Source organism: Capsicum annuum, chromosome 1 (genome assembly GCF_002878395.1).
Source record: "Capsicum annuum cultivar UCD-10X-F1 chromosome 1, UCD10Xv1.1, whole genome shotgun sequence".
In the NCBI taxonomy this organism is placed as follows: domain Eukaryota; kingdom Viridiplantae; phylum Streptophyta; class Magnoliopsida; order Solanales; family Solanaceae; genus Capsicum; species Capsicum annuum.
Window position 1 is genome coordinate 238,502,349 of NC_061111.1, and position 27,702 is coordinate 238,530,050.

General features: G+C 31.1%; 1 protein-coding gene and 1 non-coding gene across 2 annotated transcripts; both read left to right on the top strand.

The window, feature by feature from the left end:
* The first annotated feature begins 3,443 nt into the window (after nt 1–3,443).
* LOC107848030 lies at nt 3,444–7,374 on the top strand. Its single transcript, XR_007048126.1, has 4 exons — nt 3,444–4,444; nt 4,573–4,708; nt 5,461–5,582; nt 7,036–7,374. It is a non-coding gene; the product is annotated as an uncharacterized LOC107848030 (transcript).
* Nucleotides 7,375–18,578: 11,204 nt separating this feature from the next.
* On the top strand, nt 18,579–20,912 carry LOC107861871 (putative F-box/LRR-repeat protein 22). Its single transcript, XM_047413088.1, has 2 exons — nt 18,579–18,913; nt 20,657–20,912. Exons 1-2 carry the CDS (start codon nt 18,579–18,581, stop codon nt 20,910–20,912), a joined length of 591 nt encoding a protein of 196 aa, XP_047269044.1.
* The last annotated feature ends 6,790 nt before the right edge of the window (nt 20,913–27,702 follow it).

The following is a 27,702-nucleotide window of genomic DNA, read 5'->3' on the forward strand; positions in this document are numbered from 1 at the left end:
AAATATTAAACCTTCAACACATTTAAATATAAATTTGGTTCATACCTTTGTTTGTTAGATTGTTTAGCTTTAGTGTTGAAGCTATTTGCTAACGCATATTTCGTCATTACTGCAACTAGAGTTTGCTTATCTTTATAAAGCTGATCTACCTTTATTTCGGTGTTCTTTCAATTAGTAATGAGTTTTTCACTTCAAATTCTGGAATGTATAATGAATACCGATTTTGCGTTTCAACGACCGTTAACACAACAACATCAGATTCACTACCTTCAATATAAAGAACAACCCATGTTTCACTATAAAACTCAATATCCTTATTGGACTTGTCGAAAGTTGAAATATATAGCAGAAAATTTACAAATCCTGGCAAATATTTCTTCAACTCAATGTAAGCCCCCACTACATTATCATTCCTTATGATAATTGGAGAGGAATTACCCTCAACAATGTATTTTACTTTAATTTTTTCCGAACTTCATCAATATTGAATTTCGTCGCAGTTGTCGCACTCAATTTCAAAAACGTTATACTTTTTGAAACAATAATTCCTTCACTTTGGTATTGTTGATAAAGAATTTCGGACACCGAAATACCCAAATGACGTAACAATATGGGGATGTTTATACTGATATTTGGAGAAGCCAACAAACAAGATGTGGACGTTTTTTTTCTTCTGAATACCAGATCGCAATGCAAAAATAAATAAATTAATAGTGATGTTTAAGATATTTTTTGAATTTGAATTTCAGTTACTATATTTAATCATACACCACATCATGATAGGTAATTAATGTTTTTAATTAAGGAACAGAATAATAGCATCTGATTTTTCTTTCCATAAATATAAGCTAATCAGTTTCCTTATACATTGAAGCTATGTATGAGGGTCCATGACATGTATATATATTTTACCCAAAATCGGAAGAGAAAAAGTCAGCCGAAATTTTAAGTAAATAGTTTCATTAGGGAAGGGATTTATGTAGTTTATACTTCTTTTATTTCTATTTACCTTTGTCTTAGAGTAACATGTAATTTCTCTTTTTAATCTTTTATGTTTTATTGGTCTTTTTACAAATCACAAATAACCATATTAATTATTATATGTCATTTACGTATAAGAAAAATTAATAATCTATATCTATAATATATAATCTATAATATATTAAAAGTGTGAAGACCCTTATAAAAGTGATTTGAACTTTTTACCCTTCATTAAAACACTATCATTTAGACAAAATCATCTTTTTACTATTTTTTTCAATTATAATTAAACATAAATACTAGTAATATATATTTTTGGAAAAACAAAAAACCACCATTATTAAAAGAGTCTTAATTATAATACCTTATATTTGACAAATAAATACAACCGTAGAAGTAAAAAAAATTACTTTATTAGTCTAGAATTGTACAACTTGTTTGAAATAGAATTTAACATATACACTAAAACAACAAATTTGTCCCATTTTTGGATAATTGCTTTATTTTTTGGGGAAAAAAATGCCTAAACATGTGTACAAATTATTTAAAACTTAATTTCAACGCGTGTCTATATAAAGCAATTGTTATATTGTACTATATTATGAAGCACCTCAACGTGTGTATAAAGCAATTGTCATATTTGAACGATAAATTTATTTTCTACTTCTACTATATTTTCTTATTTTGTTTTCATTCAAGTCGTCTTTTAGGGTCAAAATTTCCTCTTAGGCAAAAATTGTTTTCATTGAAAACTGGAGCTTTGCGATCATTATTATATTATTTTGTTGTAGTTTATAGATCGTAAATGAATGTCGGTTGACTTTGAATTTTTTTTTGTGTAAAGGTTAGTTTTAATTGCATTGTTTTGATATCTTTATTACCGTATTATTTTATTTTAATTTACAGATAGTAGATGAATGGCAGTCAGATTTGAATCATTTTTTTAGGTAAAGGTTAGGTATAATTATATTGTTTGAATATCTCTATTAGTATATTGTCTTGTGGTAGTTTGCAGGTCGTAGATGAATGTCGATCAGGTTTGAGAAATTTTTATGTGTAAAGGTTAGATTTAATTGTATTGTTTTGATATCTCTAATTTGAGAATTTTTTGGTGTAAAGATTAGGGTTTGATGTATTATTTTGATATCTCTATTACCATATTATTTTATTGCAGTATACAGATGGTAGATGAATGTCTGTCGGCTTTGAGAAATTTTTTGTGTAAAGGTTAGATTTAATTGTATTATTTTTTCATGTCTCTACCATCTTGTTGTTGTAGTTTACAGGTGATAGATGAATGTCGATCGACTTTGAATTTTTATTTTTTTGGTAAAGGTTAGGTTTAATTAAATAAATTCTACATCTTTACATATTCAAAAGATGTTAAATTTAATTATTATACTCATCTTTATCAATTTAAACAAATATTCTATTTAGTGTAACGTTTGAATTTATTAAAGTAAGATACACGCATGAGGCGTGTACACCTAAACTAGTATTTAATAAAAAGAAGTAAAGCAGACATTTATAACATGTCTGTTTCACTTGTTTCAATCGTAATTTTACAATATCACCCATAATTATTTATTATGAGTGTTCTAACTATTAAAAAATAATATTTAATAAAGAAGGTAAAATAGATATAAGATAATAAATTAACTCTAATGTCTTAAATCAACTTGACGTCTTATATAAGACCTACTTAAATTTTTTTCATAAGTATTTTTTATAGCAATTTTGCTATATCATTTTCAATTAGTTGTTGTGAGTCATTTAAGACATGTTTGTTCGCTATTTCAATCGTGATTTTACTATATCACCCTAATTAATTATATGGTCATCTAAGCATTATGTCACTTAAATTGAAATAGAAGAAAAGCTGTTATGAATCACGATAATTAAAAATTTAAATTATTTAAAAATGTAATTGATGACCACCAATGCGAGAAAAGTTTGGATAAGGAGAGCAACAAATATTATTTAAAAATTACATAAAAAATATTATAAATTACAATGATTAACAACTTAAAATATTTTTTTAAAAAATCTGTTATATATTTAAAAAAAATAACTTAAAAAATAGTATAAATCACAATAATTAACAATTTAAAATATTTAAAAGATATAAAATATCTGGTTGACTCTCAAAATTATATCAATTTCATTCAAATTGGAATAGAAGAAAAATATTATAAAACACAATAATTAAAAACTTAAATTATTTTAAAAATATAATTGACTTACAAATGTTTAGATATGGAAAGTAACGTATATTCACTACAAAAAATGAATAAAATTATGGGGATTTATTTGCAGGAATTATTTTAACCTCCGTAAAAATATATGAAATACAGGGATTTAAAAACTATTGCTAAAATTTATATATTTACGGGATTTTAAATCCCTGCTATAAATTGCGTGGGTTTTAAACCCCCGCTGTAAATCCAAATAAATTCTACGCCATTAAAAAAAAATTGCCGCTTATGTCAAAATATTTTCCCTCTCTTTGATTAAAAGCTCTCCCTCATTTTTCCCCAAATCTCTCTCTCATTTTCCCCCAAATCTACCGGCCTTTCTCTCGTTTTCCCTCAAATTGACTCTGGTCGGCCGGCCGGCCATTGCTACTCCGGTCGGCCATTGCAGAAATTAGTCCTAAGATTATTAGCAGCTTATAGAAAGTGTTGACATGGATATCAAGGAAAAAGATCAATTACCTGGGGTAGTTTGCCGATGAAATTAGCAGCATTAGCAAGCTCAATAGCTGCGCTAATCTCCTCTTCAGTAGCATTTTTATCTCAATTTCACCCTTGATGTCTTCTAACACAATCCCGCTCGTGAAAGATAAGTCAATCAGAGGTTTCCTATTGATTGTCTCAAATATTTTGTATGCTGCAGCCTGTCCTGCCGCAAATGCTATTATTCTGTCTCATGAACCTATCGTGGACTATAAGAATTTTCTTAGTATGACGGAAGGAAGCAGCATGTAGTTTTTCCTACAGGACTTATGTTTCTCACCTGCAAATGTGGTCATCATATTTGGTCTCACTAAGTTAGGGGTCATTTCTATGCCATATTTGTTGTTGAAAACTTTAATTTATTTCAGTGGTATAAAGGTCTTTAAAAAAAAGATGATTCATTGATGCAGTTTTAAATAATTTTGAATACAATTTCAGAAAATATTTTGTGATATAACAAACACAACACTAATGTCCTTTTTCAATTTTTTTGAGACACATAGTGACCATAAGATCATTGAGATTAAATTAGTGTATTTTGGTTCAAATTACGGTCTTTGGTTACCAGACTGTCCTTTATGAACTTTGTGTAATGTCTATCTAGCGTACGTGTTGAGATTTAGTTTGTTAAGAAGAAAAGACATGACCTTTTAAATTTTTCAATTTTGTTCTTACAGTTGACATGGCTTAACTCTCATCCCGAGAAGATCTGGCCATATGTGGATGAGGTTAGATTCAATGTTCATACATAGTTTGGTTTTCCACTCTATTGCGATTCTGCAATTTTTGTTTTTCCCCTTTTCTTGTCTAGTTTCTGTTTCGTGGGACTTCTTTGTTGCTAATTGAGTCGGTGTAGGTAAATGGTAATTCAGGCAGCATCAGAACTAGTAAAGGCAAATGTGGAGCCAATTTTGGAACAATATAGGCCTGTGATTTTGGCGTCGTTGAAATCTCAAAGTTCACTCTCGATACAGTTGCTCCACAATTCATAGGTTAGATGATGGCTATCGTAACGTGCCTCCAGTGTCTTAATTTGTTCCAGTGTTTTGGCATTATCTGTTTGCGTGTGTATATGTATGTATGGTCAAGTAATCACTTATTGTTATATGATGAATAAATAGACCTGGGGCTTAACTCAACTCCAAAAGCTAGCTCACGAGATGAGCATTACCCAATACCATATAAGGAGACCAAAGGACCACACACCCGCCAATATTAGTCATCAGATATTGAACACTCACTGCAAGTCCGGACCTTAACTAGAGCATGGACAACATAATATGGGGCCCATTATCGGGTGAAACAATGAACCAGGACGAGCCTTGCTCGGATACGTATAAGATATGGAACTTGGATGTAACTCAACCCCTAAAGCTAGCTTATTAGGAGAGAATTTCCCAAGTCCATATAAAGAGATGACTATCACATTCCCCACTCTAATATTATTAAAAATTTATCCTTAATTGCCATGCGAGTGATGTGGTTTGTTTTGAAAAGGTTAAGGGATTGATTAACTGATATACTAGCAACATTTTGGTTTTGACTAGCTAGTCTTTGTTGTACTCTGTCAAAATGTGACATAATTTGAGACCTCCAGGGGTTTAAAGGACATCAAAACCTGATAGAGCTACTGTGGTGACCTGGCCTCTGGTGTCAGTTTATACTTGGTAAAAGAAACTGCTTGTGTAGATGAATCACATGATATTTAACAAATGCTTTATTTTATATATATGTTCCGTTGCAGGGATTTTTATTTTTAAAGATGGAAGTGAGGGTGTTACCATGGAATTAGAGATGCAATGGGATGGAAACTCAAGCATAATACTTGACATCAAGACTTATCTTGGTGTAGCATTACTAGTGCAGGTAATTTATTTCAGGTCTGTGTTACTCAGACTCTCCAAAAATGTTGCCGCACCCGTGTCAGATTCTCCAAAATTCCACTAGTTTTGGAGTATCTGACATGCACCCATCGATATTTTTGAAGAGCCCTAGCAACGTAGTTTCACCTCAGAGCTGTGCCACATACTTTAGCTGCTTCACATGATATGGTCCTAATTTCTGCTGAGATGCAAAGTTTGTTGTTAGCTGTGTGAATACTCCAATTGAAGGATGCACTGGCATTATTTGATGTCCTCAAGCCTGCGTTTATTATTTCTGAAAGAGCTTGTGCTTATCGAATTATGCTTTCTACAAGTGTTTGTTGAAGAGGGGAACAAACAACTGGTTCAGCTTAACTAGTCTGTATTTGTGCCTTTTACTTGCAAGTTATCCCATATGACTTGCATGGACATGCTCGTGCTTATGTGTTTTTCTTGGGCTGACCACAAAATGAGAAGTTAATGTCATTATATTCCCTGCGATACGTCCTTAATAGTAATCTAAAAGAGTTGCATGCTTAAGAGTGAAAAAATGAAGAAGCTAGTAATATATACATCTTACTGTTTTGCTTTGTTTTCACTTTGTAAAAAGTTCTTTTTTTCCCAAAAGTATCAAGTAACTTCATGACAGCTCGACCCTTTGGTTCTATGTCAACCTTCTCTTTGTAATGTTGAATCTACTAGGCAAATTGTCTGGTTATTGTAGTTGATGGCTTGCACATACAACTTCTTGGAGAACAACCATATAAAAGATTCTACATTTGGTTCTGGAAATGCATAGTTTACTTTTAGTACCCTGTCATCATCTCCACTGATACAGTATTTTAGAAAGCAAACTCGAACTTCATCTTGCAGCCCAAACTTATGAAAACTTGGCTTGCTTATGCTTGCTTGATCTCTGCATTGACCAACTAAAGTGAATCCCGGTATTGAGATAATGCTAAGAGTTTGGGGCTTTTCCCTCTGCTAGAATTTCGATTTCTCGTTGTTGCGTATGACATATCCAGCAAATAGTTGGATTCTAATGACATTCCAGATACTTCTTAGTAGTGCATTGTATTGGGAATGTTGCACCCACTGTTACTTTTATGCATCATTTTGAAACCAACAACATACCTAGTGTAATTCCACAAGTGCAGTCTAGGGATGGTAGAGTATACCCGAATTATGAAAGTAAAGTATGAACCTAGAAAAGAGTGTCATAAGTTCAAACTAGTAATCGTCATTCATATGTAAAGGAGCTGTAAAGTTCTGGCAAAGGAGAAAATATGAGATTTTTCTACCTTTTGTTAACCTATCTTATTTCGTTTTCTATCCTTGGCTTATTAACTTGTTGCTTAAAACTCAATGAGTTGTTCTGAAGTTTGTTTGAATCTTCAATTATGCTAACAAATAAATGCATGATCTGATTGGTTTTTATACTTTGTATTTTTATGTAGTCAAGTGATGCGGCTAGTGGACTGATTTCGCCCATGGTTGCAAGGAGTCCATGTGATGATGGTGATCCTAATGACAGTCGTTGATTTCGTTGATGCGGCTAGTGGATTTCTTTTTGAGAAAATAGTCAAAAGCCCCCCCCAACCTTTATCTCAAATCCCAACTACACATTTATACTTTGCGGGGGTCCTATGACCCTCCTAAACTATTTTAAAGTGGAATTATTACTCCAAAAACCTGACAACTAGTCATTTTGGATAAGGTGTGATGCATGCGCCAACAACATTTGACACGTATTTTTTTGTTTAAAATTAATTTTTATTTATTTTCTTTTCCATTTCTATCACTTTTTATCATTTTTCATCATTTTTTTACCATTATCTTTTTCACCATTACTTTTCATCTCTTTTTCTTTTCAAACTTTATTATTCCTACTTCTATGCAAATAATTTTTCGACGGCCCTGAAGTGAAAAATAATGAACAAATCGAATTTGAAATTTCCAATGATCTTGAAGTTGAAAATAATAAACATCGAATTTGAAAATTTTCAACAACCTTGAATTGGGAAACAATGACCATATAATTATTAAATTTTCGACTATCTTAAATTTGGAAACAACAAACAATACTAATTTTAAAATTTTCAATGACCTTGAAGCCGGAAACAATGAACAATATGGAATTTAAAATTTTCAATGACCTTAAAGTCGGAAACAATAGAGAATTTTGAAATTTTCGATGACCTTGAAGTCGAAAATAATGGACAATACTCATGTTAAAATTTACGACGACCTTGAAGCTGGAAATAATGGACAATATCGATTTTGAAATTTTTGATGATCTTGAAGTTGGAAATAATAAACAACATCGAATTAAAAAATTTCGACAACCTTGAAGTGGAAAACAATGAAAAATATCAATTTTTAAATTCCCGACGATCTTAAATTCGAAAACAACGAAGGATACCGATTTCAAAATTTTCGACGACCTTGAAGCCGGAAACAATGAACAATAATGAATTGAAAATTTTCAATAACCTTAAAGTCGGAAACAATAGAGAATTTTAAAATTTTCAACGACCTTCATGTCAGAAATAATGGACAATACCCATTTTAAAATTTACGACAACTTTGAAGTCATAAATAATGGACAATATTGATTTTAAAATTTCCGACAATCTTGAAGTTGGAAACAATGACCAATACTCATTTTGAAATTTTCGACGAATTTGAAGTCGAAACTAATTGATTTTGTGCTTGGAGATGAGGAAAATGATAAATTAATTTTGGCTGTCATTGATGAGTTCTTGGATACCATTGTTTGTAAGAAGAAGAAGAAGAAGAAGAAGAAAGAAAGAAAGAAAGAAAGAAAGAAAGAAAGAACATGAATAAAGAAAAAGAATAATAAAAAATGAATAAAGAAAATAAAAAAATATTAAAAATAATTTTTTAATAAAAAAAATTAGTTCTCACTCTCTTTAAAAAGAGTGAAACACACTCTCTTGCCATGTCAGCATTCAGGGGGTAATAATTCCATTTTAAAATATTTCAGGGGGGTTATAGGACCCCCGCAAAGTATAAGTGTGTAGTTGGGATTTCGACTAAAGGTTGGGGGGGGGGGGGGGGGGGGTAATAGATACTAGTTGATTTTGAAATACTAGTTTTTGTTTAAAATTTGGAGGTTAAAGATGCTAATATTGAAAATTTAATTATGAAGTTTAATGTTCAATGTATTTTTTATATGCTTGTGAATTACAATGTTTAATTAATTATGTTGTGTTAATGATATATGAATTAAATAAATATTGGATTGTAGGTTATGCCTAAAGGAAGAATTAAATTTGAGCTAAAATTAGAATTTATAATTTCTTATTAAAAATTAATGGGCCCTGCTAATTTTTTTAAGAAATTGCAGAGGTTTTAAAACCCCCGCAATTTCTAAATAAAAATTTATTATTAAAAAAATAAATTTAGAATAACGGAGGTCGACCGTTGCAAAATAACCGTCGGAAATTAATTATGACGGTTGAAAAAAAAACTGCCGCAACTTATTTGTGATGGCTCGTATTGTGGGGGTTTTGAGAACCTCCGGAATTACAATTTGCGGGGGTTTAAAACCCCCGCAAACTTTAAAATTAACCCCCACAATTTTATTCATATTTTGTAGTGATTATTTGAAAAGCACATAAAAAATCTTATAAATTATAATAGTTAATTGCTTAAAATATCTAGAAACATGTTAAAAATATCAATGATTATATGAATTCTATTTGTGTCGCATAAATTGAGATAAAAAATAACATATACTAAACCCGTGTTATCTGAAAAGCAGTAATATCGGCCCATCAAATTTTTCTTTTCACACTCTTTATTAATTTATACATTTGAAGAGTTTAAGTTTGATTATGAATTAAATTTTTGAAACAAAAATAAAAAATTATATATTTGAATAATAAATCACAATAATTGATAATTTAAAATATTTTAAGCATATATGCAAAAATTACTCTAAAAAATAAATTTATTGAAATTTCAAAATCCAAAAGATGTCACATTAATTAATATGAAGATTTACATAAATATACATCCTAACTTTCTATTATTACATAAAATCTCATCTACCAAAACTAATTACAAATATCCCATTTTTTACACTTTCTCTCTCCAACCTCCATATACATATCACACCTTCATAATTTATACCTAAGATCAAGCAACCATAATTAAGAGATTTCAAGGTTTGAATTTACAAACCTTATCTTTTCAAGTTGTTGAACATCATCATCTTCTTCAATTTATTTTTGAGGTTAGTTTAATTTCTTATTTTTTTTCAACTTTACTAAATAAAAAATCTACGAGTTACTTGTTATATGTGCGTAATTCTCAAAGCTTAAGTATAGTAATGGAGTCTGATCCGAGTTTTAGAGAAAATAGATCGAAACACCGAAACAACCTCGCCAAGATGAAGAAGTCGAGGGAAGTTGCTCGTACAAGCTAGCTCTAAAAAGCCCGTTGCTAAATCTTTTAGTAAGATAAAAAGTGAAGAATCATCACAACAACGTCTTCCAAAGGTATAGTAATTTGTTCTTGAATCTGTATTTTTTTTAATCAATTTATGCATTCTCATACATTGTTATATAAGAACGTCTTCTTGTTATTTCAACCTTATACATAAATTAGTTATGTATAGTGTTAGAGACGCCTTCTTATACATTAAATTTGTTATGTATATGGCTAGATTACTTAGTAAATTCATGTTGTTATTTTGAACTATGATATATAGCGAGTTATGTATATATTTATAATTATGTTAATTGTTGGACGTTTTATTTCAACCCATATACATAAATCTGTTATGTATATGTATTGAAACAAGACATCGGGGCTATTTAATTTCAGGTTATATACATTACAGAGTTATGTATATGTTATGCATCAATAGTGTTACACATAACACAATTATGTATATGGTGTTGTTAGACAAAATGAGTAGTGTGTATTTCAGTCCATATAAATAGCGGTGTTTTGTATATGAAAGAACATTAAGCATGTATATGATGTATTATCTTTATATTTTCATGTTTTGTTTCATATTGTTATATATATGTGATGCTTGAGATGTGTATTTTGCAAACCTATATGTATAAGAGTTGGGGTTCACTGTTGCTATGTTCTTCAAATTTTATAGGAATCCATGTTTTTTGGTTTCAATTTTTTCTATACTTAGTAAAATTTCCTTTATATGTAGACTAGGTAGTAAAATTTTTCGTAGACTTACGTAGTAAAATTTTCTTTATACGAGTTCTTTTTTTTGTTTTAAAAATTTCTATGTCCCTTTATTTTATAAGGGTCTTTTTTCTCTGATTCTAAAATTTTTCAGATGATTTATGTGATAAATTTTCTTTTAGGAGTATAATTTTTAAAAAAATTACATAGTTAAGGGATTCATTAATCACACATTAATAAGGTATAATATTTGATAATTATTAGATTTGATTTATTTTCTTAAATATTGTTAAGGAAGTTAGTTATGATACATAAGATACTTATGTATATTAACGTTCAGTTATGTATATGAACAATTAAAATAAGGGAGAGAGAAAATTTATTAAAAAATCGGAAGAGAAACTAATTAAGAAGAAACTTGATAGGATTTATAAAAACTGCCCTATTAATTTAGGATAGATATTGGGCACGTGATTTGCACGGGCTTCTCATAACTAGTTTATTATTTAAGCAAAAAAAAAGTGATATGTGAAAACTAGAAAAAAAGACTTCAACTGATATGTTATATATGACATGATTTTTCCTTTAAAATGAATTTTAATTCTCCCATCAAAATTTCGGTCAAAATTTTGGTTTAAGCCATTAAATTTTGGATAAAAATTTACATGCATCGAGTGTATACATCTAATTTAGTTAAATTAATCATGAATAATAACTAAGATTTAGAGTCCTAATTTTACTTAAGAAAATTAAATAATTTAAAAGAATACAGAAAAATTAATAACCCAAAGAAATTAAATTAAAGCTAATTAAACTAAACAATTTAAAAAGAAATAAATTAAAGCTAATACTTTTATCCAAGAAATTAAATAATTAAAAAATGAAGGAAATTTCAATAATCCAACATCACTAAAAAATTAAAAAAAAAAATTAATAACATAATTCTAAGGATTATTTTAACGACTCGAGACTACCCCCTAGTCGTCACACGATGCTTGGAACCACAAGTGATCCCAAGCTAACCCATGAGCTAGCGTACCGTTAAGCAACTAAATTATAACATAATTAATAACTGTTTTGCTGTGTGGAAATATAATCATACTGAAAATCTAAAATAGATACAATACTGATAAAGCTTTACAATCTGATAAATCCAAAGGATGAAACTGAAATTACATGACTAACTCTGACTGACATCTATGAAGCCTCTACTATGCTGACTGTAGATAGTTGGGACATGCCTCCAACTACCACTAATCAATAAATATGAAAATAAATAAACTGTACATGGACTAAAACTTTCTGAAGTTCCTGAAGTAGGAGAACTCATCACCCGTTGGCTGGAATCTGCAACTGTCTGACCGTGATGTGCGAGCTACAACTAGTACCTACATTATGAAACAACGTAGCCACACAGACGTATATGTGAATCAGTACTTTTGGAATGTACTGAGTATGCAGGGGTGAATGCAATAAGTAAAACTGATTTCATATGTATTCGTAAAACATGCATGCTAAGTGTAAGTAGACTCACCAATAGACTAGGATAAACTGAAAACTGAAATATCTTAAAGCATGAGTGACAAACATTCTCTGATAAAATAGTGAATCTCTACACTTAGTTTCTGTAAACTTTACTTTAATTATATAAGTATAACTGAAGCTGGGATATGATGAAACATAGATACTATATGAATACTAGATCTGAAACTACTTGATGAAGACTGACATAAATTAAGAATTTGAATATACAATCACACTAAGAACGAATGGATAACCATACTAACTTATCTAATTAACTGAATGACTGATAGCTGAATACTAGGCATGTAAGACTAAACTGTACTTAGTCTGAATAACTAGACTGAAACTGTAGAGTATTATACATATAAGGTAAGGACTGACTGAGTAACATGAGGTAACTGAGCATGAATTCGTGAAAAACTATATTATTTGAGAATGCAAGACCAAACGTATAACATGATTTAGAAACAGTCTGTAAACTGAGGTACTGAAATACTAATAACTGAATAACTGATAGTTGTATGCTATGGTCAGGCAAACCTAAAACTGAACCGAGTTACTGATATGATTACTGGACTGAGACTGTGACTGAGACTGTAAATAAGACTGTATTGGAATTGAATACTTAGCTTTGATAATTGAGTAATTGATAGCTGCGATTACTGATAACTGAGTTACTGATAATTGGGCAACTATTTCTAACAGTCCTGATTCTGTAGAACTAAACTGAGTTCTATACTGAATTGGGTGACTGTTTCTAACAGTCTTGATTTTGTAGAACTGAGATGAGTTCCATACTGAGTTTGAAACTGAAACTATGGGAGGTATCATCTAACCGATATGCCCCAATCTAAGCTAATTAGGGTCCAACATGTAACCCAATTAGAAGGGTGTTAGTACCGTGCCACAAGTATTCACGCTAGCTATGTGGATCCACTAAATTGGTATCCCGAAGGACTAAGGAGTTCCCCTATACTGGCAAAAAACTCATGAGATATGTGTCAACCCTAGACTGGCAGAAAGACATCTCAAACCTACGCTGGCTACGTAGTTCTGTAACTCAGGGATTGCTACAAGGATCAAACCTTCTGCTGGCAGAAATGCCCCTATCCCTGGTGTAACGCCCCAAAATCTAATTCCGAGACGTCACATGGTGCTCAAGACTACGAGTAGCCTTAAGCTAACCCTGTCTACCTTCTACTCACACTGAATCTCATAATAATAGAAATATATCGACATAGAAGTCATACTAAATGCGAAAAATTATGTGAGATAATTAAGAATAATCTGAATGTAATGTATCAAAATCAATACTGTAAGTCTGAATAATATCTAGTTGTCTGACAAGCCTCTACTACTAATAACTAGAGGGTCACTGGGACAAACCCCCAGCTAACTCAAACTGTCTAAAAAGAATACTAAATTATATAAACTAATAAGCTGCAAAAACTGAATGACTAATTCCCTAAACTATGAGGACTCACCAATTGTCGGATGTAGATGAAGATTCTTGAACTACTCACGCTGCTGATACTAAGCACCTGAACCTACATTATGAGACAATGTAGCACATAGACTTATATATGGATCAGTACTTTGAGGATGTACTGAGTATATGGGGGTGAAATGCATAAGTAAAATATCATCTCATCATCATAATTTGTAAAATAATGCATGCTAAATGTAAATGACTCACATAAGCTGAAATATCTGAAAGAAAATTGAAAATCTGTAATCATGAATAATAAATCATACTTTGTAAATCTAGTGAGTCATAACATTTAGTTCTAAAAGCTGTACTAATGTTCTGTCTGTAAATCATACTATTTAAGTGTAAAAAAAAGCTCACTTCTATATCTGAAATCTGAAAGATAAAATTTGTAACTATTATCTTTCTATAAAGCATCATCTTAATAAAGTTGTGAGCCTTTACATTTAGTTTTCTAAAAATTTTTCTGTTAAGATTATCCTATTCTAAAATCTGTAGTCTGTAGGGAGGTTTTTCTAACTGATATAAACCATGTGAGCTAACATGGAGTCCAACATCTCGTTTCCTTATGGGGAAAATCTCACGATGGGGAGAGGTATCATACTCTTGCCAAAGAGTATAACCTCAACTAAGTGATCATATCTGTAACTGTCACCCATATTGGAATGGGAATAATCTCATAATTTGTACCTACGTTGGCTACATAGTTCTGTGGAAGATAGGGCACGCTAATTCCACACTTTTCGCTCAGTGCTAAATACTACTCTCTTTAATATGTATACTCATTCTGCTGGAAATCCACTGTAAAATCTAGAATAATGGTTCATTACGAAACCAATTATGATTTTATCTGAGTCATTCTGTAAGTACAACTGATCTGAATTCTGTAATCTATAATAAATTTGTAAAGTGGATTCCAAAACTTATTTGAGGATCAAAAGATCAAAATTTTATTGAAAATTTGTAAATAATCTGATCATCGAATGCTTAAAGCATCATATTCTTGAAATATCAACATATAACTTAGGCTTAATAACCAATTCATCAAATTCATGTCAAAACATCATAATAATCATGCTTGATAATGAAAACAATGATAATTCATCTCAAAATCTGGAAATTTCTGCAATAGGCATGAGAATATAAAAATAAACATGCAATTCATCTTCAAAATCTCTCAAAAACTCATAATCTTGTAAATAGCAATAATGGGTATGAACCCTAATTCAAAACTCATGTATATTCATTCAAAAATCATATGAATTTGTAATTTAAAACTTGGTTTTGGACACAAGGATGGAAGAAGATCCTTGTTCATAAATTCCACATACCTTGTTGATGAATTTGAATGTAAAAGTTTGATTCTTGACTCTCTAATGGTGTTCTTGAAGTTTCCTTTTGAAGTTTTTGAACCCGAAACTTTGGATTATAAGATTTCTTGAAGAAGGAGTTATGAAATTTGTTCTTGATTCTTAGATCTAGGATTTTGTTATGAGAGATAAAAAAGATGAATAATGAGGTATCTTTTCTATTTGGGCTAAAATTGTGTGTTTTGGGCGGAATAAGTGTGGGAAAATTGACTCAATTACCCCTTTGAACGCGAATTTTATTTACTGAAAAATGTGCCCAGCAACTCGCAGACTGACGCGCCGCGTCGATGGTATCAACACGATGGTCGACACGCCGTGTCGAGTTTGTGTTGGTTCACTGGAATTTACACTGAAACTGAAAAAAAATATCCGTCGATACGATGGGCGACGGATGTGTCGATCCACTATTTTGGTCAACCAAATATAATTCAAACGAGGTCCCAAAAATCCAAAACTCACTCAAAGAGACCTATTGACACACCTGATCATAATTCAATCTAAGGATCGATATTTTAAGGTCATAAGGGTCGTAAAATAAGATCGCCAAATTATGAAGGCTAAAATAATTCTAAATATAAATACCTAGCTGAAATTTCTAAGTCTGGGACCTCTTTTCATGCCCTAAAGTGCTGAGTTAAGCTAGAATTTTTGTGGGGTCTTACACCTGGGTTCGCTCGGTGTTGAATCCTACTCCCAACTGAATGACACTGGAATACTAACTAGTGCATGCACTGATAACTGATAAGCTCAGGTCATGGTATTCTAAAAATAATAGTGCCTATAGATTTTGAGGTAATTATTAATAATTAAACTGATACTGGGACTGAAACTGGACTGTACTAGGATTGACTGAACCCACACTGATTTTGTTGACTGATCGAACTGGACTGAGTTCACTGAGTTCTATTAACTGGCTGAGTACTGCTATTCTTGACCTTTTACTGGGACTATTCTATATCTACTGCAACTATATGAACAGCTAGATTTCGGGTAATAAATACCCCCAGGACTCGATAGCATAAATGATAAAACCTAGCAATTCTTGAAAGCATAGCCATAGTCAATTGTTCACAATTCATTCACTGAGACATTTTAGCAAACACTTGAAGGTTATGGACTTGTACATGAATGAGAACACATGGTAATATGTCATGATTACCCTATTCAATTCACATGGGCATTCTATCAAGCACGTGGAGGTTAATACTTTGACATAGGGTAATTCGCCAAACACATGGGTATCATGAACTTGGACATGAGAATATCTTAAACATGGGAGCATAGCATGATTACATAACTAAAATCATGAATTGGGGAATTCACATGTAATTCGCTTGAAATAGGACATGGGCGTTTCATCAAAATATGTAAAGTTCATATCTTGAATGTAGGAATATCTTAAACATGAGGGAACAATAGAGTTACATGGCAAAATTTATAGCTGGGGATTCATCTTGAAATTCACTTAACATGATATGGGAATTTCATCAAACATGTGGAAGGCATGAATTTAAAACATAGAAATATTGCTAAACATCATGAATTTAGGATCTATCATAGAATTTACTTGAACAAAGCATGGAAAATTCAACTTCATAGCATGAGAAATTTAAATCTTGCATGGAATCATACATGGGCTGAATTGAATTAAAAACATCATAAAAACATGAAATTCAACCTTTCTTGAACATACCAATTACCATAATAATAAAAAAATTCATTCTTTAATTAAAAGAAAAGGATTTTTGGGCTCCATGGGTGAAAGAGGACGCATGAATGAACTACCACATACCTTAAAACTTTAAGTCTTGAAGAAAAGACAAAATCTTGGAAGTTTTCTTGAATTGAGAAACTTGAAATCTTGATTTTTCTTGAAGAGGATTTGATGGAGTTCTTGGTGTTCTTGAGGGGGCTAGGATTTTCTTTGGAGAGAAAAGGATGAATAATGATGTAAATAATGCTTTTGGGGCTCTAATTATCTGTTATGGAAGAGTTAGGGTGAAGGAAAGGACCCTTTTTCCCTTAAATGCGAAAACAGAACCTGGGAAATAGGTGTGGGCGATGGAGAGCGCATCACGGGCATATCGCCTCGACTTACCGCCTCTCACGAGAATGGCTGTAACTTTTCAGTCGGGTATCGTATTTAGGCGAAATTGATATCATTCAAAAGCTGATTCAATTATCTACAATTTGATGGTTCTTGATCTGAAAAATTCCACGTGTATCAAAAGTTATATATATTTAAAGTAGACCCTTGTAGAATCGAATATTAAATTTTGGACAAATCAGATGATCTTAGCTCAACTTGGCTCTAAGTGATTCCTATGAACATTTTTAACCTCAAGAGCACTTCACACACTAGGATAAAGATCATGAAACTTATATTCACATGGAAATCACTTGAATTATAGCTTATACACATAGAAACAATGGTTCATGGACTAGCCCGAAATGCGGGGTATTACAATTATCGTCATCATTCTAAGGACTACCGCCATCGATCTAACTTTATTTCTTTATTCTTTTCAGTGTTATGGCAAATTCTCATTCTTTTCTCCTAGTTTAAAATATTAGAATGTTAACTTTTGATAAGACAAATAAAATAGAGTGTGACTAAGAATTATTAGAAGATGTTAACACGAAAGGTGAAGGCGAGAAAAGAATACACAATGAAGTTGAGGACGCTGGCATAATTGAATTAGAAGTGAAAAAGAAAAATCAAATTCTTGTGTTAAAGTGAGACACCTATGCTTAAAGAAATTGAGAATGATGAATTTGTACATAATGATTCGGAACGCCTCAGTTTTGATGATGTCTTAGACAATTTGCTCAAAGGTACAATTTAGTGAAAATTCTAGTTCTATCACTGCTCAAGGATGGTAGGAGAAGAAGACTGTAAAGCTTATTGTTCTTGTCGAGAAGTAAATGTGGATTCTTGTTGAGAATGCTACAGGTGTTAGTTTTGAAATGGACTTCTATTGACGTTGGTCGTGTCTTGATAGAGGAAAATATTTTTATGTTTGGTTGGTCAAAATATTTTCTCTAGAAAAGTAAGGAAAATAATTAAAAAATAAATTTTATAATGAAAATAGAAAAAAGAAGTGAAATTAAGATATTAAAGATCAAATGGAGATTATAAATTTATAAACTAAATAAATATGATGATAAGTTTATAAAGTAAATAAATATGATGATACATCTATAAAGTAAAATGGTTAATTATGGTTAAGTAATTAATATTTATATTTAAATAATATGATAAGTGTCATTTATTTATTAATTGAGTAAGTATGCTGCAGGTAAGTTTTTACCCTATATTTACTAACCTGTTTCTGTGACCTTGCCCAACTTGATATGGTTTTGCTTATATCCGTTTCTCACTCCAAACAATCTCTTTCCCCTCTCCCCAAAATCAAACTCGAACCCTAGGGAAACAATGATCATTAGGAAACCAAAAGGAAGAGTAGCAAATAAAAGAAAGTATGAATCATTGTTGGATTTACCAGATGATTTATGGGAGAACATATTAATGAGGTTGGCTGCTATAGAGAGACTGACGATTGCACAACAAGTGTGCACTACATGGAGACGAGTGCTCAAAGAACCTACAATGTGGCATGTCATTGACATGTCTGATGTTCGGGGCCTCCCTGACTCCAAAGTGGTCCAACATGTGTGCCGTGAAGGAGTTGATCGCAGCCAAGGTGAACTTGTTGATATCAGAATTGACTTCTTCGCTACCAAAGAGTTGCTTGTTTATGTAGCGAACAGGTAAATTCTGGCTTCCGTAATGCGATTGTAGTGAAACTTTTTAGGAGTCAAATAATCTTTTCTTTAGTTATAACTTTTTGAATTTTTTTTTAAAAATATTTTTTGAATCATTAGCTTTGTTGATTTGGTTGAACTTTTCATGTGAAGTTTTCAAATATGTTAAAATTCAAACAACCACATATCATGACAAAAACAACAATTTAGGTGATTTTTCTCTCTGTCCTAGCCTTAGCGAATAGATAACCTGATCTATGTTCCTAATCTCGTGAATTAAGTAGAGACATGCGAAAGCTGACCGGACATCAAGATTATTAAAAAAATAAAAAAGTTCAAAAAAGAAATAGTGAAAGTATAAGAAACAAGCAATAATAACCAAAATAATATATAATAATAGAGCAAAAACTATAACAAAATAGTACGATAATCAAGTTATAAGATAGTAACAGAAATATTTTTGATATCAGAATTGCCTTCAATGCCACGAAATTAATTTCTACTTTAATTTAGGTTTACACTTTAATTTTCGAAGAGTCAAATAGTTTTTTTTTTACTTACCATTTTTCAAACTTCTTTTAAAAATATTTTTGAATCATTAATCATGTTGGTTTGTAATAATCTTACCTTACATATAGAGAGATTATTTTTGATATATAAACCCTCGACCTAAGGAGAAATAGTTCAAGACCCTCGTCTTGAGGAGAAATTGTTCAAAAGATTCCAAAAAAGAGTAACAGAAGTACAAGAAATAGAAACTACAACAAAACAATTTGATAATCAAGTTACAAGATAATAACAGAAATATTTTAATCAAAAATTTGAACTAGGTATATCTGAATTCATAAACCAAAATTAAATATTTTGATCCTTGTTATACTCTGAACTCCTTGACACCAATTGGGATAGAAGGTGAATAGCTGGAATAACTTTCTATATGGAGTGGTATTTTCTAACATGATTATATCTAGATTACTCGAAATATAGAGTTGATTTTTTGCTATCTTGGCAAAATCCTGTATTTAGATCAAAGAATCATTAATGCATACACGTGGCCTTTAACTTGGCCTCAATTAATATCTATTCTTTTAAATTTTGGATGTACACGAGTAGACATTTAAGCTTGTACAAACTTGAACCAGACACATGAGTCCTGCATGGAAATTTTTGTGAGAGGCCACGTAGGACGCGTGTGTTACTTATTCAATTTTATACAAATTTAAGTATCTTGTGCACATCCAAAATTAGAGGACATCGATGCAAGTTGATTGAGGCCAAGTTAAAATCCATGTTTATGTATTATGTTTTTTTTTTCCTTCAAGTTCCTCTCTAAATCCCCTTTCCTTTCTTCCCTTCTACCATAGAAAATAAAATAGTAATAACACCAAAAAAATTTCTTTTTTCCCAATTATTAGAGTCTTTAGAGGCAGCACATTGCCCTTTTTTACTCTTCTATTGATGAAGTGAGTCTTCAAATTGTTGGAAAATTTGTGTTTTGCTAATCTTGCTTCAGTAAGTTATTAATTCATTTTTACTTTCATTCACCAGATCACCAAAACTTAAAAGACTTTGTATTGCATGGTGCAAAGAAAAGATGGCACCTGAAGACTAGGTTGGAGTAGTAAAAAAGCTACCATTGTTGGAAGAATTAAGTTTGACAAACACTGATATCACACCAAAAGGCATTGAAGCTCTTGGACTCTCTTGCCCGCGATTAAAGTCGTTTGAATTGAACAACATTTGTTGTAGTGTAAAACCAGGTAACCAAAGAAATGTTGAGGCTCTAGCTATTTCTAAAAGCCTGCCTGCTTTGAGCCACCTTCATCTCATTAGAAATAGTATGACAAATATAGGCCTTGAAGCTATTCTTGATGGTTGTCCTAATCTTGAATCACTTGACCTACGGGGGTGCTTCAATGTTAGTCTCGATAAAATCTTGAGTAGTAGAATTTCTAAACAGATTAAGGACGTGAAGTACCCTCGTGACTCTCTAGCTGGTTTGTAAATTTGATTTGAGCCTTGAGGGATGCAATTGATGAATGCATCACATCTTGATGTTAATTACTTTGGTTTATGAAAATATTTGGTAGTTCTGTTTCTAGCATTAGCCTCATTATTTTGAAGTTTGGTGCTTTTTTTTTTTCCTTGTCATTGGATTTTGAACAGCTCTTTAGGTCTGCGCTACTTGAATTTTATAGTGTGTTCTTTATTTTTAAAATAGTGGAAATTGGTTACGATCCAAAGATGACATGACCATATTTTTAGAGAAGGCAACTCTACTACAGATCTCCTTGCAAATCATGTTGAGAGGACTAAATCTACCTCTTTCTTCACTGAGGCTATAATCTCACTTCCTCAAGTTAAATCCACATTGAAGAAAAAAGAGATTGGAATGCCAAACTTTTGAATTCGGAAAAACAAAAGGACACTTCACCTTTGATCTTGGCTGACTAACTTTGGTGGAATCTAATAGTTTATTGCTTAGCTATTTTTGTAAGGGGAAAAGGGCCAAACTTTGAAAAATTACCTTCATCATGTTTTGGGTCAAATGTACCCATGTTGTCTACTTTGGAGTCAAATTTACCCCTCTACTTTGAAAAATTGGCAAAATGTATCATTCATCATACTTTGAGGCCAAATTTACCCTTGATGTCATACTTTGAGGCCAAATTTATATTCGTTGTTAAGAGACTTTTCACATGTACCCTTCGTTAAATAAAAAAGGTCAAATTAACGTTAAATGTCTCATTTTTTTAAAAATAAACACATCCTAATCCAACTAACCCGATCAGACTTGAGCCGCAAAAAAAGGTACAAAAAAATATACCCTCTTCAGTTTTGTTGGTCAAATTTTTGCAACGAGATTATGTTATTGAATATTTATTAGTGCATAGATCATGAAAAATTGATTTGCATCAATGAAAACACAAAGAAATATGGTACTCCTAAGTTCACGGATCTACATCAGTGCAGAGCTCATAAAAAATAATACTTGACGGTCAAATGCAATAGATTATGCCCAGTGAATATTTGAGTTAAGAGGTTTCCCTATGTGTCAATCATGACATCTCTTCGTTCATATGTTTTTATATTCAATTTAGATCTACACAAATTTTTCATCATTTCATTTGCTCAAAAAGCTTATTCATTGATTCTAGAATCTAGATACACATAAAATTGCATATCAAAATTTGAAATTTGAACATAGCTAAACAGGAACGGAGTTTGTAACAAACATTTTCTATATTTCAATGCTTCTATGTTATCCCAGTCTATTTTACTTTTTGTTCATTTGTAACTAACCTAATAGTGTTGTCTGTTGAACAAGAAGTATTTTCGTTCGTTGGAAAAATTTGACCAACAAAATTGAAGAAGGGATATATTGTTTGTGTATTTTTATGAGTCGGATCGGATGGATTAGGTTAGGGTGTATTTTATTTTGTATAAACAACATAAATTCCGTCCTAAATGAAGCTAATTACATAAGATTCCGGATTGACTTTCTCTCTCCCAAATTTGAAAAAATACATATGCATGTCAATGTACCTCATACGTAACTCCAATGTATGAGGAAACTGTTTCTCCTTAAATTATGAAAATAAAATCAAATCCAATTATTCTCTTACCTTAATAACGACAGCAATTAATGTTTTGATTTTGTGGATGCTTAAAAATAGTACTGTAATTCAAATTTAAAAAATATCCTGAAATATCTCTCTTCATCTCCCTCAAAAAGACCAACGCCGCCGCTGGTTTACGGATGTCACTGCCGTCCACCGTTCCACTCTTCTTCCTCACGCCGATGAACATGCAAGGGCGACTAACCGCCAAAATCAACGTTGTTTCTCGTTCCTCTCCCACTATCTCCAGCCCGGTGCCATCACGAACAGTCAACGATGCCTTCACCGCTCCACTCCTCTTTCTCATGCTGGTGAACACACAAGGGCAATCAACCGCCAAGATCAACATCGTTTCTAATTCCTCTCCCACTGTCACCACCATCGGTAACATCACGAACAACCAACGACGCCTCCACCCCCTCCTAGTGTATTTGTTTTTCAGTAAAAACCTGCACGGTATTATTGTTTGAGAAATTATAATACATTACCCAGTTTGAATGATATTTTGACATTGTTTATGAAATTTACACGTATAAGAATGTATTACACATTTTTTCTAGGTATGATGCCAGTTTTATTTACACTCCAACATGTTCTATATGTACGTGAATTTACTATACTTTACTTTCAATGTATGGTTTATATTTAAGTTCACATTATATGTACGAGAACGTATTATACTTTACTTTCTATGTATGATGTCAGTGTTATATATATGATTTACACACCAACAACAACATGTGTTATATGTATGGGAATGTATTACACTTTACTTTCTATGTATGATGCAAGTGTATTTGTTTTTATTATACTTTACTTTCTATGTATGACATTGCAAAAGAAGATAATTTGATAAAATCATACATGCAACTAAAAAGGAGAAATAATTTGGAATATTATAGTTCAAATCAACTTTCAAGTGGTTGACTATAGAACTAATTGGATCTGATTTTATTTTCCTAATAATTTGTAATACATGTTATAGTTCAAATTAAGGTATAGAAGAAATAATGAATCTCTCTTCAATAATATAGAACAAATTTGAATGACATAAAATAAAATGCATTATTTATTGTATGAAAATTTATCATGAAATAAATTATTTTCATAATAATTTGAAATAATAGACCAACTAATTATTATGGAAATTTATTATGAAATAAATTATTTTCATAATAATTTGAAATAATAGACCTTATTTGAACAATTTTGAAACTCCCTAAATCACGTAGCTTGAAATTAGGCGTAAAATAAGGAGTGCAATAAGGGAGCAAAAATTGGACTAAAAATAGAGCAAAAATCGAATGCTTTGGGATGTATGAGGCAGAAGAGAGAGAAAGTCTAAAAGGAATGAATTCTATGTAATTAATATATATGGAATTTTTGTAATTACTTTTCAAATAAAGGATTTTATGTAATAAGTAATATTTAACTTGTGTATATATGTAATTTTTCCTTTTATTTTTTAAAAATGGATAATTTGACTTTGATTTGGGCTTTTCTGTTAAAGAAATGGTGCATGTGAAAAGCGTCTTAACAATAAGGGTAAATATGACCCAAAGTATGAAATCGGAGGTAAATTTAACCCAAAAATATGAGGAAGGATATATTTAGCTAATTTTTCAAAGTAGAGAGGTAAATTCCCCCCCAAAATATGACAATGGGGATAAATTTTACCTCAAAGTATGACAAAAGATATATTTAGTCAAGTTTTAGAAGTACATGAATAAATTTGACCCTTTTCCCTCTTGTAAGCTTATATGATGAGCAATCCTCCTCTTTTGCCCATTGTTATAGCTCAAAATCTCCGTAATGTAACAGTGAAAATCCTAGATCTTCCATTCATAATTGAACAACTAGTCTAGCATACGCGTTTTAAGCGTGTATCTATACTTTTAACGTTAATCAAGTGAGTGATTCTTAAAATGATTTTATTTTAATATACAGTTATGCTAGTCTATATTTTTTAAAATTATTTTTCTATCATTATATAATCAGAGGCAGATCTATGATTTAAAGTTTGTGGATTCCCTATATGTAGATAAAAATAAAAAGAAAAAGTAACTAAGGGGATTTGAACCCACAACCATGAGGTTAATAAAACTTTTAAAAGTCCCTTTACTCCACTAGACCAACAATACACTTTGTCTATGGGTTCCTAACTTATAAGTCTTATATATTTACTACATTTCTCTATATTAATACTAGACCCGCACGAAAGTTACTGGGTTCCTGGGAACTCCTACCTGGGCTCTTAGATCCGCCCCTATATATATTCGTTTGTGATCAAATAACATAGAATAGTCCCCCACAATGAGTCAATCACGTACTTCTTATCATTATTAAGTTTGTTGGGGCTTTGGGCTACAGGTGACCAAAAAGTTTTAAAATGAGGTGTAGGTGACACAAGTCTTAATAATTAAGTGGAGGTGACAATTACTTAATTATGGATTAAGAAAGTTTGAAAAATTTCAAAATAATCCACAAGTTTTTAAATTTATACTTTGATCCAAATATTAGTTAATATAACGGGAAACGAAGAAAAAATGTGTTTTTCTCTCTTCTCATCCGTTGTTATTTTCTCTCTCATCGCGATATTTATTGTTCATTGTTACTGCTGCTTTATTCATCATCTTCTGATTCATTGTCATCATCTTATACTTTATTGTCATCTTCATATTCTTCTTGTTGACCATTGTTGTTGTTGTTGTTATCGCAACTGTTTCTCTTTGACCAATTTCTTATATCAAATTTTATTTCGTACATCACTTTCAACTTTGGCATTTACTTGAAAGGAGACTTTAGTAAGTCAAATTATACTTTTTAGTTGAATTTATTATCTGGGTAACTGCTAGTGTGCTGTTTTTTCAACAATAGGTAGCACGCGAACATGAATACAACATAAGAGCAATCTGTTTAAACAAATCCATCTTCTATAGCACAAGATAAATATTCTGTTGCAACAGTATACTCATGTTGGATTTATTTTTATGGTTCTAGGTGCCCGTAATATGAATTGAATAGATGGGTATTCTGTTGCAATAGATTAGTAATCTGTTGCACAAATTAGTTATCTATTTTAATAAATTAATAATTTGTTGCACCAGATTAGTAACCTGTTTCAATAGATAAATAATCTATTTTACCAGATTAGTTATCTGTTCCAACAGACAAGTAATCTATTATAATAGATTATATATCTGTTGTAAAATAATATTTATATGTTGCAATAGATAATTATTCTGTTGTAACAGATGAATAATCTGTTTCGAATAACAAAATACATCTCCTGTTACAAACCCAACAGATAACTCAACTCATGTGTTGATCTCTTGCTATTGATACTAGATTCAAATTATTCCTTAATTGAAGACATGTCATTTGTTGAGAAAAAGAAATAGACATCATGAAAATTAAATAAGAATTAAAACGTCAAATGCATTAAACATAAATTTTTTATTAAACCAAAAAAATACATAGGTAAAAGAAAAAAATAGCTTAATTATTATTATCATCATTATTGTTTGTATGGTCAGCCGGGCAATCTTCAACCAACAGCAGCAGCTCCCTCCTCAACCTACGGATCTCCCGCAATATCCTTACTCTAACGGCGATCAACTCCCACTGCAGGTCATGAACCTCATTCCTCAATTTACGCATGGTATCTCATAAAATAGCGACATCCCAGACTAGATCAGCCATATCTAGAAAACACATAAGTTGACACAACACACACGTAAAAATAAAAGTAAAGAAAAGAAAGAATTCGAATGTATAATACAACGTATATTACACAAACATCAAGAAAAAAAACATACCAGAGACAGAAAAAAGCTATCAAGTCCTTGAAGAGAAAATATTTGAAGGTGTAACAAGAGCAAGGAATAAATAGTGTAGTAGAATAAACGATTGAGTAAGGAGAGACCTATTTATAGAGGATTGAACTTGAATGTGTTACGCAAAAAGTCGCAACTGTTCACCTCCATTTATTAATGACATTTCTTTCTTACTGTGAAAAGTTATGACTTAATTAAATTAAGCAATATTGTGATAAGTCATGATTTTTCAGCTTATTATTATTAATAATTAGTTCTTTTCAGGAACCGTTTTTATATTGAGTTGTGACAATAGATAATATATCCGTTGCATTAGATAACTCATCTGTAACAACAGATATATCATCCATTTCAATAAATATATAATCTGTTGCATCAAATAATATATTTGTTGCAACATATAGTCTATATATCTTTCTTTTCAAAAAATTATCATCATTACATCAAAATTTTCTGACTTTTTAATTATATAAATTAATAAAACAGATTTAAAGGCACAACTGTTCACCTCTATTTATTAGTGACATTCTTGATTACTGTAAAAAGTTATGACTTAATTAAATTAAGCAATATTATGATAAATTATGACTTTTCATCTTATTATTATTAATAATTAGTTCTTTACAGGAATCGTTTTTACATTACAACATATTATATTTCTGTTGCATCAGATAACTCATCTGTGACAAAAGATCTACCATCAGTTGCAACAATAGATAACCTGTTGCATCAAATAATCTATCTGTTGCAACATATAATCTATTTTTTTTCAAAAGAAATTATCATCATATCATTAATCCAAATTTACTCACTTTTTTATTATATAAATTAATAAAATAGATTTAAAAACAAAAATATTTTTGGTGAGATTTTTACGGTTTAAATTGTGTTTATCATTTATTTCCTTATTGTTTTCTGTGAAAAGAAATGACTTAATTAAATTAAGCTGGCGAGTTTTTCATAATTGTGACAAGTCATGACTTTTCTGCTTATTATTATTAATTAGTTCTTAAATTTAAATAACCTTTTTCTCAATTTAAAAATCGAAGACACCTGATTTTCAATAACCGTTTCTTTAACAAAATAATAACCATTTTTTTTATTGAGTTATGGCAATAGATTGTATATCTGTTGCACCAGATAACCCATCTGTTGCAACAGATATACCATCTGTTGCAAAAAATCGACCATCTGTTTTGGGAGCTTTTTTTATTTCTTCTAACAACTGATTCATCAGTCACAACAGATGAGGAATTTGATGCATCAGCAATGTTGTTTGTTTTTGTTTGTTGAATGTGGTTAGACAAAAAGTAACAGTTACGACTATTCACCTTTTTCT

Bases quoted from the DNA above. Each gene is read 5' to 3' on its own strand.
- LOC107861871 (XM_047413088.1), top strand. From the start codon at position 18,579: ATGATCATTAGGAAACCAAAAGGAAGAGTAGCAAATAAAAGAAAGTAT. The intron at 18,914-20,656 runs GTAAATTCTGGC...CATTTGTTGTAG, and splicing joins CTTGTTTATGTAGCGAACAG to TGTAAAACCAGGTAACCAAA.